Source organism: Kogia breviceps, chromosome 5 (genome assembly GCF_026419965.1).
Source record: "Kogia breviceps isolate mKogBre1 chromosome 5, mKogBre1 haplotype 1, whole genome shotgun sequence".
NCBI classification, from domain to species: Eukaryota; Metazoa; Chordata; class Mammalia; order Artiodactyla; family Physeteridae; genus Kogia; species Kogia breviceps.
This window is the reverse complement of record NC_081314.1, coordinates 33,863,842-33,876,890: the sequence shown is the minus strand read 5'-3', so window position 1 is coordinate 33,876,890 and position 13,049 is coordinate 33,863,842. Positions and strand designations below refer to the sequence as shown.

The 13,049-nt window shown below is 50.3% G+C and overlaps 2 protein-coding genes across 3 annotated transcripts in view; one reads left to right on the top strand and one right to left on the bottom strand.

The window, feature by feature from the left end:
- Positions 1–11,726, bottom strand: part of KAT2B (lysine acetyltransferase 2B) — a 104,115-nt gene extending 92,389 nt beyond the window's left edge. For both annotated transcript variants that reach the window (XM_059064113.2, XM_059064114.2), the window contains exon 1: positions 11,341–11,726. In XM_059064113.2, the coding sequence (XP_058920096.1) occupies positions 11,341–11,631 (291 nt within the window). In that variant the 5' untranslated portion in view covers positions 11,632–11,726. The remainder of the gene's footprint in view (positions 1–11,340) is intronic.
- PP2D1 (protein phosphatase 2C like domain containing 1) overlaps positions 11,630–13,049 on the top strand; it is a 39,452-nt gene continuing 38,032 nt past the window's right edge. Inside the window, 1 exon segment of the mRNA XM_067033488.1 lies at positions 11,630–11,703. Within this exon segment, the coding sequence (XP_066889589.1) occupies positions 11,630–11,703 (74 nt within the window).

The following is a 13,049-nucleotide window of genomic DNA, read 5'->3' as shown; positions in this document are numbered from 1 at the left end:
GTGTCAGGCCAAGGGGATCACTAGCGACATCGTTCCCACTGTTTTCCAAAATCAATACATTTGTCTCCTGATTAAAAAAAAATAAGCCCAGGGCTTCCCTGGTGGCACAGTGGTTAAGAATCCACCTGCCAATGGAGGGGACACGGGTTCGAGCTCTGGTCCGGGAAGATCCCACATGCCGTGGAGCAACTAAGCCCACGCACCACAACTACTGAGCCTGCGAGCCACAACTACTGAGCCAGCGTGCCACAACTACTGAAGCCCATGCTCCAGAACAAGAGAAGCCACCGCAATGAGAAGCCTGTGCACTGCAACAAAGAGTAGCCCCCGCTCGCTGCAACTAGAGAAAACCCACACGCAGCAACAAAGACCCAATGCAGGCAAAAATTAATTAATTAATTAAAATAATAATAATAATAAGCCCTGTGTCTGGGCCTCTGGGTACAAACAGAAGAACAAATTAAAGAAAGCGTGTTGTAGCCTTTAGTTTAAGTGGATAGCAAAGAAACAAAAAATATAAATAGTAGTTAGGAAACATACCTTTATAGGAGATCTTTTTAGTTCACTAGCATAATTTAGACTTTTAGAATATACGGTAGGGCCTTCCTCCCCACCCCCCTTAGGTTTTAACCCGCTGGTCTTACAATATTCACAATCCCCTTGTGCAAATTTCATTTAATTTGCAGATGAGGAAATGCGGGTCAGAGAAGTTCACATCATTCACTCAGAGGAGGATTAAAAGTGGGTTTGATTCCTTCTTGCTCTGTCTTGAGCAAAAGTCCAGGCCATCAGACAAGTACCGCATGTCATCAGGTCCCCGTGAGCCGAGTATTGGAAGATGCTGCTCCAGCCCCAGCTCAGGGCTGCCCTGCTGCTGACCACACGGCTGTGGGCACGTTACAAAACCTCCTTGGGCCCCAGTTTCCTTGTCTTTAAAACACAGCTTCCTCTCCTCCAACCTCACAAAGCCTGTGAATATGACCCACTTAGTCAACAAATATGGATTGAACACCCACTGTGTACATGGTCCATGGACCTGGGATATGGAATGAACCAAAGTCCTTGCTTCAGGGAACTTCCACTGTCCTAAGGGAAACAGACAAGAAACTATATGTGATTTCCAAGTACTGACAAATGCAATAAAGGAAAGCAAACCAAGGTAAAATTATATTGTGATGGGGTACTGCTACTTTGGCGGGGTGGGGGAGTGGTCAGGAGGCGTCTCTGAGAAGCTGGCATTTGAGAACAGACCAGAATGAATTTTAACAACAAGCCACACCAATACCTGGAGAAGAAAAGTGTGTGATGCAGGGGGTACCAGCATGCCAATTAGAAGCCCGAGGTGAAAGCAATTCGTCATTATAAAGGATTTGATTCTATTTCGATGATAACTAGGTGATGAGTTGTCATAAGGGGTTTGGGCAGAAGCTCCCTGAGTAGCAATCTTCCAGAGCAGCCCACAGAAATAAATCTTACATGAATAACTACATGGTATAGGTATAACACCTCCGTGTACATGCACACACAAGGAAAAAAGATGCAACTCCCGTTGTGTTAACTATATCAATTACAGAAAAGATTACTTTACGGTCCATATGATCCCATTAAATAGTAAGCTCATCTTAAATATTTAATACACATTTTCAAGGATGAGCTGTTATGGAAAAACTGTAGGCTGTAGAGTAATCTGTGTTCCTCACTGCCACTCCTGGGGAGAAGGTGGCCCTTAGTGGCCTCAGCACACAGTTCTGGAGATGGTGTGGGGATAAACCGGAAGAAACATTCTCTGTCCTGCATCTCCATCCCCTAGGCCAATAACAGAGGTGTCCGTACCCACTGGAGCTTTCTGGACCTGTCTCCAGCCAGCCTTCTAGGAACCCCCGCCACTGCACCCAATACGTATGACTCTGTGTGGTTTACAGGACACAGTGTATAACTCCAGTCAACTTCCAGAATCAAGGAAGGGTAATAGCAGGACTTAGCATGATATTTATACCAGTAAGGGCTCACCAACGCAGACTCCAGGAGAGAAGGAAGGACGCAGGCTGGGCATTCCGCAGCAGTGACATCACAGCCCCCAACATTCTGCCTCTCCTTTCCAATCCTTCTCTATGTCTGCTTGGCCAGTACGCCTCCTGGATTTCCCATCCACCTTCCTGCCCTCATGGGTTCTTCCCAGTATACCCAGAGATCAAATTCCCATCTTTTCTTTCAAAAGCCTAATTAAAATTCATCTTAGGAAGATGTCCACATCCAATGACCTCCACTCTGGAAATGGTTAGCAATTTTTAACTTGTTTTTTAGCTTAAACACATGTGTCTTGACAAAGTAGGGCTATAGAAAACAACGCACATTGCAGCGCACAGACGTACATGGAGTGACAGAAGCCAGAGGCAAAGGAGCCCAAACCATGCGATGCCACTGATGTGAAGTTTCAGAGAGGCAAAGCTGATCTCTGGCAATAAACATCAGGATAAGGGTTATCAGAGGTGGGGAGGGGGCACAAGGGGGCCCCTGAGGTGCTGGAAACACTCTACAGGTGCTTTATCTGGACGGCAGTTGCATAGACACATGCATATGTAAAAATTCATTCCCCAAATCTTCATACATAGTGATGATTTGAGCACTTTACTGTCTGCATAATAAAAGTTTTTTAGGGGGCTTCCCTGGTGGCACAGTGATTGAGAATCTGACTGCTAATGCAGGGAACACGGGTTCAAGCCCTGGTCTGGAAGGATCCCACATGCCGCGGAGCAACTAGGCCCATGAGCCACAACTACCGAGCCTGCGCGTCTGGAGCCTGTGCTCCACAACAAAAGAGCCCGCGATGGTGAGAGGCCTGCGCACCGTGATGAAGAGTGGCCTCCGCTCACCGCAACTAGAGAAAGCCCTCGCACAGAAACGAAGACCCAACACAGCAAAAATAAATTAATTGATTAATAAACTCCTATCCCCAACATCTTCTTAAAAAAAAAAAAAAAAAAAAAAGGTTTTTAAAAAATGACTCCTCTGGATTGTGCTGAAATACTGCTGTGTGTGCAGTCTTATACAGAGCTATTTGGGGACTTCTAAATTGCCCAGGACGGGCAATTCCTTACCTCTCTGGCACATCTGGCACCTTCGACAGCCTGAGTAGATATCTGTTTCATCTTCTTTCAGCAGGGAACTCTCTCAGGCCAGCCCAGTGACCATTCTTGATTGTCAGCTTTAAAACCATCAAGGGCATGCATCTGTCTGCCCTGGGCCAGTCATAAAGAACACTTTTTGTTTGCCTTATGGCCTGCAGTTTCAATGAACTGGAAAAGCCTTTGAACATACCTCTCAATAGGAGTACAATAAACATCAAATGAGAGCAGGAGAATGCCTGCCACAAGTGAAGTCCCCTCTGTAAACCATATGGAAGGACAGCATCCTCTCCACCCCATGAGAATGCCTGGGAAGAGGATGCAGAGGGCACGTTGGAAAGAGAGCCTCTCTGGGCAGCTTCCCCCTGAGCCACCCCTGCAGCTGGATGAAGCTGCTGAACCTCTTTGGGTCCCAGTTCCCTGCTAGTAAAATGACCTTCCCTGCCTTTCTCTTACCCCAGGTGGAGTGGCAAAACACTAACGACAAAACTGCTGATACCAATGGAAAGTTTTTAAAAATTAAAGAGACATCTGTGGAATGCCTGTGTTCTAAGAACTGTCACATATGCTAGATGATTTCATCTTCACGGTAAATTGATGAGGTGGCACCTTGCCTCCCACTTCACCAATGAGGAAACTGAAAGATAGGCCGTTAAGGAACTGCCCAGGGGCACCTGCCGGCCGGAGGGGTGGGAGGAGTGATCCTTCAGGTTTTCTCCAGGTCGCCAGGTGGTCGGCACGCCTGCAGTTCTACCACAGGTGCTGTGGCAGATTCGAACGCCCGAATCGAATCAAATTAGGAGTAGGAAACCATCCAGAGCCAGAAGCCATCGACAACCATTCCTAAATAGCTATCTTCCTCTCATGGAGAAACAAACAAACTCCATCAGAAGCCACTGAGCCTTGGAAATCCAAATTTTACCAGCACTGTGCTGAGTATCCAGGTCTTTCATCTGAGAAGCAGATGAAATCTGATTGTTCCAAGGTACCCGGTGTGAAACTGTATATTTTACCCTTTTACCCTCAGTGTTCCCTATGATGGGTCAGACCTGTGGATTTACAGAATTAAATGGACACAGAACTAAATACTGCCTATGTGGACAGGTAACTAGGTTTAGACCTACTGAATGGTAAAAACAAACAAACAAAACTCCACGAGCACTGCATCACAAAATGCTACACTCAAGCACGAGCATCCTAAAACAAAACAGTCCTCAGCAGATTTTGTACTGTTTTGTCCTATAAACTACTTTTTTCAGTTACAGAAAACTGCAAACTGCAATCCAAAGGCTTTGCAGGCTTGCATTTCCATCTTCCCTGAAAGTTTAGGAGGAAACATAATTCAATTTGGTCATCTTTCTCACTTTCTGCATGGTGCCTGCCAAATGAGACATCTTGCCTGTGTGCTTGGCTCCATGATACCACCTTTTAGAGAAGTTACCACACGTGAAATAATCATCTGCATTAGATTCATGTGGCTAGAGACTGAGTTTTTTAAAAGATTTAATGTACCCCCCCCTCCTGTGTTGTGCTTTGTCATAACAATACTGATGATCTAAGAGTCTCCAGAAAGATACTTTCAATTGGGTTTCTGTTTGCAAACCAACAATCAACTGATACAAAATATCACCTTAAAAAGTTGCCCACGAGGGCTTCCCTGGTGGCGCAGTGGTTGAGAGTCCGTCTGCCAATGCAGGGGACATGGGTTCGTGCCCCGGCCCGGGAAGATCCCACATGCTGCGGAGCAGCTGGGCCCATGAGCCATGGCCGCTGAGTCTGTGCGTCCGGAGCCTGTGCTCCGCAACGGGAGAGGCCACAACAGTGAGAGGCCCACGTACCGAAAAAAAAAAGGGTGCCCACGGTGGGGGAAACTGGTCAGGGGGAACCACCAGAACTTTGCAGAGGTGGGGGGAGGCGAGGGGAATGGTAGAGTTATCAAACTGGACTGTGGTAATGCACACACAATTGTACACATTTACTAAAGAGCATCTGACTGCACACTTACAGTTGCTGAGTTTTATGATCTATAAATTATACCACAATATAGCTGTTTAAAAATATGCCCAGGGGGCTTCCCTGGTGGCACAGTAGTTAAGAACCCGCCTGCCAAAAGAGGGGACATGGGTTCAAGCCCTGGTCCGGGAAGATCCCATATGCACGGAGCAACTAAGCCCATGTGCCACAACTACTGAGCCTGCACTTTAGAGCCCATGAGCTACAACTACTGAGCCCGCGTGCCGCAACTACTGAAGCCCTCGTGCCTAGAGCCCGTGCTCTGCAACAAGAGAGGCCACCACAATGAGAAGCCCACGCACCACAACGAAGAGTAGCCCCCGCTCGCTGCAACTAGAGAAAGCCCGCGCGCAGCAAGGAAGACCAAACACGGCCAATAAATAAATGAATAAATTTATTTTTAAAAAAATATATGCCCAGGATTCACAAAGTGAGACTTTTCAGGTTTTGAGTGTTATTCAAATTAACATGAAAAGCATTTGTTTCTCCTCCACTGCAAATGTATTTATGGTATTTGGGGGCAATACGATTCTCTTCCAAGGCAGAGTTTCTCAACTTCAGCACTACTGTCATGGGGGCCAGATCATTCTTTGTGTCTGCGGGGCTGTCCTGGGCTGTCCTGTGCATCTGGGGATGTTTAGCACCATCCCTGGCCTCTGTTCACTAGCCGCCAGTAGTGCTCCCTCACCCCAATTACCATGGCCAAAAATGTCTCCAGACCTTGCCAAACATCCCCTGGAGGGCAAAACAGCTCCTGGGTGGGACTTCCCTGGTGGCGCAGTGGTTAAGAGTCCGCCTGCCAATGCAGGGGACATGGGTTCGATCCCTGGTCCAGGTAGAGCCCACATGCCGCGGAGCAACTAAACCCATGCGCCACAACTACTGAGCTCGCGAGCCACAACTACTGAAGCCCGCATGCCTAGGGCCCATGCACCTCAGTGAAGAGTAGACCCCGCTCGCCGCAGCTAGAGACAGTACGCATGCAGCAATGAAGACCCTAAATAAATAAATAAATAAATTTTTTTAAAACCAACAAAAAACAGCTCCTGGGTAAGAGCCACTGTTCTAGATACTGAACATTGGAAAAGAAACTTGCTCTCAGGAGGAGTGACTGACAAATACAAACACAGGCATTCAGGACTCCCCCTAACGTGAAGGCTGGGTCTAGGGCCCCATCCGCAGCCCCCTGGCCAACGTAGGAAGCTTTTTCTCTTATGGTGGTGCCCCTGCCTGTGTTCACTGCATATTATACAGCCAGTGTCACTTCTAGATCATAAACCTTTTTTTTTTTTTTTTCCTCCGGTACGCGGGCCTCTCACCGTTGTGGCCTCTCCTGTTGCGGAGCACAGGCTCCAGACGCACAGACTCAGAGGCCATGGCTCATGGGCCCAGCCACTCCGCGGCATATGGGATCTTCCCAGGCCAGGGCACGAACCCGTGTCCCCTGCATCGGCAGGCGGACTCTCAACCACTGTGCCACCAGGGAAGCCCTAAACAATTATTTTTTAAATGAAGACTAATTTTCTAGTCCTGTGCCTATGTCAGTCTCTAAGTAAGGCACTCAGCCCAGAATCAAAGCAAAGTTCTCCATAACTGCTTTGCAGCCCCTGACTGGGACACCGAGTACAGCAGCAGGCAATTTCTTTTCTTTTAATTTTTATTGGAGTGTAGTGAATTTACAATGTTGTGCTAGTTTCCTGCTGTACAGCAAAGTGAATCGGTTATACATAGACACATATCCACTCTTTTTTAGATTCTTTTCCCATATAGGTCATTACAGAGTATTGAGTAGAGTTCCCTGTGCTATACAGTAGGTTCTCATTAGTTATGTATTTTATATATAGTAGAGTGTGTATAGGTCAATCCCAATCTCCCAATTTATACCTCCCCCCCCTTTTCCCCCCTGGTAACTATAAGTTTGTTTTCTACATTTGTAACTCTATTTGTTTTAGCACCAGGCAATTTCATTTTGCCAGCATGAACTCAACATGCTTAGGTTCCAGGAACTTTGGGGAACCTTCCACCTTTGAACTTCAAGGTTGGAGTCATGGTCTCCATCTTAGAGAGGAAGCAATCCAGGCTCAGAGGAAAACTAAGTGACTTGTGCCCAAGACCATAAAGTGGCAGAACTGGGATAGGAGACTAAGCCCCATGTTCTTTCTTGACTCCCAAGTTTACAGGGTATCCCCTATTCTGAGCTGCTGAGAAAACGCAGGGTGGACTAGACACCTGCCAGATGCCTCATACACAGGAACTCATTTGAAATCCTCACTGTTAGGCTGTGAGGTGAGGGTTATTATTCCTACTTTACAGACAAGGAAATGGAGGCTGAGGTAAAGTCCTTGTCCAAGGTCACACAGCTGGACCTCAAATGTGAACTCAGGTGGCTCTTGGCCACCACTCCCTCCAGCCTCCCCTCATGTAAAAATGGCCTATTTCACTAGGAAGAGTCAGTCATTGGTTTTTGGTTTTTTACTACCTAAATTACATTTTCATTCAAATAGATGTGGATTTGGGCTACTCATAACTTACTCGGGGCTCCTTTTATAACACTAAAAATCCAGTCCTATGCACATCCTTTAGAAAAAATCCTATGTGAAAAAAATCCTCTCTGCCCAGTTGTCAAGAAGTGGTCAGGCTAAAATTTCACTACTGCTCTTCTAACAGTTAATCAATTTCCTCCGTTTTCTCTTCTCTCATTCATTCATCCAGTCAATAACTGCATCACTTAGGATCTATTCAGAGTGACAAACACATATCAAATAATCACACAATTAAAAATCATGATGAAACCACCAGTTAGGAAAAGTAAGTACAGAGGGGGTTCCGAAAATTTAGAATGGGAAGGCTGGCCAGGGTTGTAAAGGACAGGCAAGGAATCTGAGATTTGCAGGAAGAGCTGGGAGTTCGTTTGAAAGTGAGGCAAGGGACTTTCCTGGCAGTCCAGTGGTTAAGACTCCGTGCTTCCACTGCAGGGGGAGCAGGTTCAATTCCTGGTTGGGGAATTAAGATCCCACATGCCGCACAGTGTGGTCAAAAAGAAAAAAGAAAAAAGAAAGTGAGGCGAGAGGAACTTTTGGTCCCAGTAAACGGTGTGTGCAAAGGCCCTGAGGTAGAAAGGAACCATGCATGCAAGGCCCTGAAAGGGGGCCAGAGATAGCAGTGGCCAGGCCACACAGGGTCTTGTGGACCCCTCGTAAAGAGAAATTAAGGGTCCTAAGTAGGGGCAGAGCATGGTCAGATTTACATTTTTAATGATCAGTCTGGCTGTGTCACATGAGCGACCTGTGCCAGGACACAGTTCAAAGAGCTCTACTCTGGATCCTGCAAAACAAGTTTGTTTGTTTCTTTTTTTTTTTTTTCCCTTCTCGCTGGGGTGTGGTGCACCTCCCTGGGCTGTGAGCTAGCTCCCTTCTTTCTCTGTTTCATTTGTGAAGTTTACAGGCCAGATCTTTTATCAGGTCTGGGACCTGTTTTCTTTCAGTAGCCACCCCCACCCCCAGCAAAGTACTTCATCTCTTCCCAGAGCCCTCCCCACTCCCTAACCTCTCTATTCTCTCCAACTTGCTAAGTGGCCAGTCAGTGACAAAAGGCAGGAGAATCTGTCCTTTGGGGCATTCTTACATAAAGGGTAGAGACAAGCTGAGAAAGAAATACAGATTCTACTCTCTTGCACCTCCTCACACTCAATCAAGCACAGTTGGAAGAAAAAGAAAAAAAAAAAAGCAAATCTGAGATAATGTTAAGATTCCTGGATTCCCTCTTGGCCGCGCACACCCGCCTCCACCAGTCTAGTGGCCGCCGCCAACGGACTTTAGCTCCCGCTGGCCCAACTCCAAGCTTTCATAACTACTTTCAGTTTCTCCACTACAAGAAGCTTCAGCTGACCGCACCCTGCCCCGCTAAGAGTCCTTAGCAGCCACTGACACTTCTTCCAGGAAGCCCTTCCTACCCCACCCACCCTTCATGCCTCTTGCCCGTGAATGCCCTGCTCTGAATTCCAACAGTGCTCTTAAGAAAGCAGGTTCTTCGAACTTCATTGTAATTGGTTCACCCAACACATGCATGCAAGTGCATGCACACACGCGGTCAGTAGCTCCAGAAGGACAGATTCTGGGTGTCACTGTCCCAGCATCTAGCACAATGCCTGGCATCCGGTTGGGAATCCCTCTAAATACTTACTGAATGAATGGGCAAATAGAAGTGGACACATTCAGAGTCTCCCAGGGGCAGGAAGAGAGACCTTAAATGAGAGAGGTTTCCCTTCCTATAGGTTTGGTTGTGAATGTGAACATGAATCACTGAAGTTACAAATTTTAGAAAAGGCGCTACATTTCACAAATGTTAGAAAAGGCGCTACATTTCACTCATGGAAATTTGAAAAGGATCAAAAATATCAAAGCAGGGCACACATGCTCATGGTTTTAGACAGGACCAAAACTGCAGGAAAGTTTTCAGATGTTCAGGTGGTAGCAGGGAAAGAAGATGCTCATCATGGGAACCCAATAAAAAGCCAGGACAGAAACACAGAGCTGACACGGCTCCCACCTGAGCCCACTCTGGCTGCAAAATGCCACATCAACCGAGTAACTGACCCCGTTCTTATCTCTGTACAGTTCTCCCTTCGGCCCACTACTCTCCCGGTCTTGTTCTCATTTGTCAAATGCCCTTCATAACCAATTCCTACCCCTTCACCTTTCTTAAAAGCACACTCCCCACTGGATCATTTTTGCATTCTGTCTTCAGAAACGCCAACCATGTGGCATTACTGTTTCACAGTTTCACTTTCTTGGCTGAATTCAAATGGGATAATCTTATATTGTCCAGGTCTGAACTAGGGTCTGACTACTTGGAGTGTGGTCGGTGGACTAATATCACATCACCTGAGAGTCTGTTAGAAATGCAGTCTCTCAGCCCTATCCCAGACCTCCTGATGCAGAATCAGCATTTAAGCAGCTCCCCAGAAGAGTCCTGTGCACACGAAAGTTTGAGAAGCACTGGGCTAGATCCTACGTTCACTCAACAACTATGTATTGAACCAATGCAGGGTCTACAGTAGGTGTTCAACATACACAAGAGGATGTGAATGACGTGGAGAAAGGAAGTACAGATATTCCACTGAGGTTGAGAAGCTCCTGTAAATACTAAAAACAGCATCACCGAGGATCTAGCAGGATTAATAACCTTTACGCCCAAATTCAGACGTGGCCAACTGCATCTGGGTTATGGGAATCTGGAATCTGGGAACTTGACCCTGTTGGCAGCAGGCGGGAGGAACACAGGGGAGGTGTGTGAGTGTGTGTGTGTCTCTTCCCCGCTTCAGCCACAGGCCGCAGGAGCTGACAAGGCCAAGTCCCCGCCCCCCTCAGCTGTCACCCTGTCAAAACAAAGCCGCTGCTGACAGCGCAGGGCCAGCCTGCCCCGCGGCCTCGGGTAGTGCTCCCACCCCGGGAGCACGGCGCCCACATCTGGATCTGCAGCTAAGGGGCGACGGGGTGCCCGGAGCTGGGGTGGAGAGGGGATGGCCAGAAACGCGCGTCCTCAAACTGAGCAGTAAAGCCCGCCGCGCTGGGCCGTCACCTTGCCAAATCCTGTTTACACCCCGAGAGGCTGGGGCAGCGTTTCAACTAAACAAGTAAAAATACAGTCATGACTGGGCTGTCACCGCGCGCCGCAGCGCCTCCGCCCCCGGCCGAGGGCGCCCGAAGCTCCAGGACCCTAGCTTGGGGCTGCGCCGCTCACCCCGCGCATTCCGCCCCTTCGAGCTCCCAAAGCGCCGGGAGTCCGGAATCCTATTCCAGCCTCACTCCTTCCACCCAGCTCCCCCCAGTGGGGCTCGGGGAGAGGAGGGCGGAGAGGGGGCGCTCAGGTCCCCCAAAAGATGTTGCCTTGGCCCCGCTCCACTCCCTGGGAGGCGCCTCCGGCGAGCTCCTACAGAGCAACAAAGCCCCAGGGCATCCCACGAGCTCGGAGGCGGAGGGAACTCCTTCCAAGGGGGAGGAAGGAAAGGCTCTCGGTCGCGGCGATCCCTCCTTCCCACCCGACAGCACTCTGGTCCGAGAAGCAGCTAATTGGGCGCGGGCGACAGCAGCACTTCCGCGGTGCCGCGGCCCCGGGCGGGAGGCGGGGGCGGGAGGGGGAGGGGAGGGGGTCCCGCGGGCCCGGCCGCGGCCCCTCGGGCGGGCCGGCGCCCAGCGCGTACCTTACAGGCGGAGTACACTCCGAGTTTCTCCAGTTTCTTGGCCCGCGGAGCGGAGCGCAGCTGCGCCTTCTTCACTGCGATCCGGGCCGAGCCGCCGCCTCCCGGCCCCTCGGCCGTGCCCGCCGCCGCCACCGCCGTCGCCGGTCCGCAGGCGCCCGAACCCCCGGCGGCGGCGGCGCCAGGGGAGCCCTGCGGCGGCGCGGGCGGGGGCGCGGGGGGCGGTGGGGGCAGCGCCCCGAGCCCGGCCCCCGCCCCGCCGCCGCCCGGCCCGGCCCCGCCAGCCTCGGACATGCCGCTCCGGAGCACGGCAGGAGACGCCGAGTGTCAGGCGCCGCCGCCACCGCCACCGCCGCCGCCGCCAGGGTCTCCCTCTCGGGCTCTGGTCGCCAGGAGCGCGAGACCCTCCCCCCGCGCCCTCCCGCCCCTGCGCCCACCCCCCTCCCCGCCCCCGCCCTCCCCCGCGCGCCACCCGCCCGGCTCGCTCCGGCCGCGGCCCGCGCGCTGACGGTGGCGGCGGCGGCGGCGGCAGCTGCTCCCCCAGGAGGGAGGGGACTAGCGGCTCCGCGGCCGCCGCCGCCACTGCACACGCCCTCCCCCGGCTCTCCTCCCCGGGGCCCCGCTTGGCGCCCGGGCCGCCGACATGGCCCTGGGGCGGCGGGCACCGGCCTCTCGGTAGAGTTGGGGGCCAGAACCCCGCCCCCCGGCTCTTTCCCGCTGCCTGCAGGGCGTGTGCCCCCCCACCCCGCCCCTGGCACCCTGCGCTCGCCCGCCAGGGGGCGAGGCCAAGCCCGGGGGAAGGGGGAGGGGGAGGGGAGCAGGGGCCGGAGCCCAGGCACCTGCTGGCCGCCTCAGTCTCGGCAGCCCACCCCGCGCCCCCCAAGCTGACCCGGCGGAGGGAGGGGGCGCGGGAGGAGCGCGGAGGAGACTCCCATCATTTGTTTCTCCGCTCCATTCCACCCTCTCTCGGAACAGAGGCAACTTCCTCCACTCTAGCGGGAGCCAGAGAAAAAAAATATAATTTTGAAAAGTACCGTCCATGCTAATCCTTTTCTTTGTTGCCAGTTCACCAAAATAAAGGCGTGATGTTTTCCATTTCTCTTTTTAGATACTTTTCCGTCCACCTTCTCTCTTTTAATTGAGAACGCTTTCATCCTATAATCAATTTCTGGATTGCATCTGGCAGAGGAAGGAAAAGACTGTTGTTAATCGATATTTTCTGTAATTTTTGTTTAAAAGTGCTGGTTGTTAAAAGAACTTCGTCCCAAAAGCAGGGTCACAATGAAAACTAAGCGCAGTGGGGAAAGTTTGCTAATAGGTCTCATCTCTGCAGAGTGGGAGTATAACCTCACTACTTTCTTTTCTATAATGTTCCATAGTTTTCAATTTTGATATCACCAGCATGCATATTAACCATGAAAAAAAATTAAGCAGCATCCAAAAGAATGTGTTGATTTTGGCCTCAAACTTAAAAAAAAAAAAAAAAAAGAACAAAAAGGAAAAAACTCGACTCAGCGTTTTCAACTTTGTTGAAACTGTTGCAAACTGTCGTTTTCATTGTTGATGACACTGAAGGTGGTGTTTAGTAATTCGGAGACCACGTTTCAGTTTTTTTTCATTTGAAATTGTGAACCTTTGGTTGGCCTCTCTAAAGCAGTTTTTGAAAGCCCAGCACTGTATCTCAGGACCCTTCAAAAAGTGCCCTGCTTTTG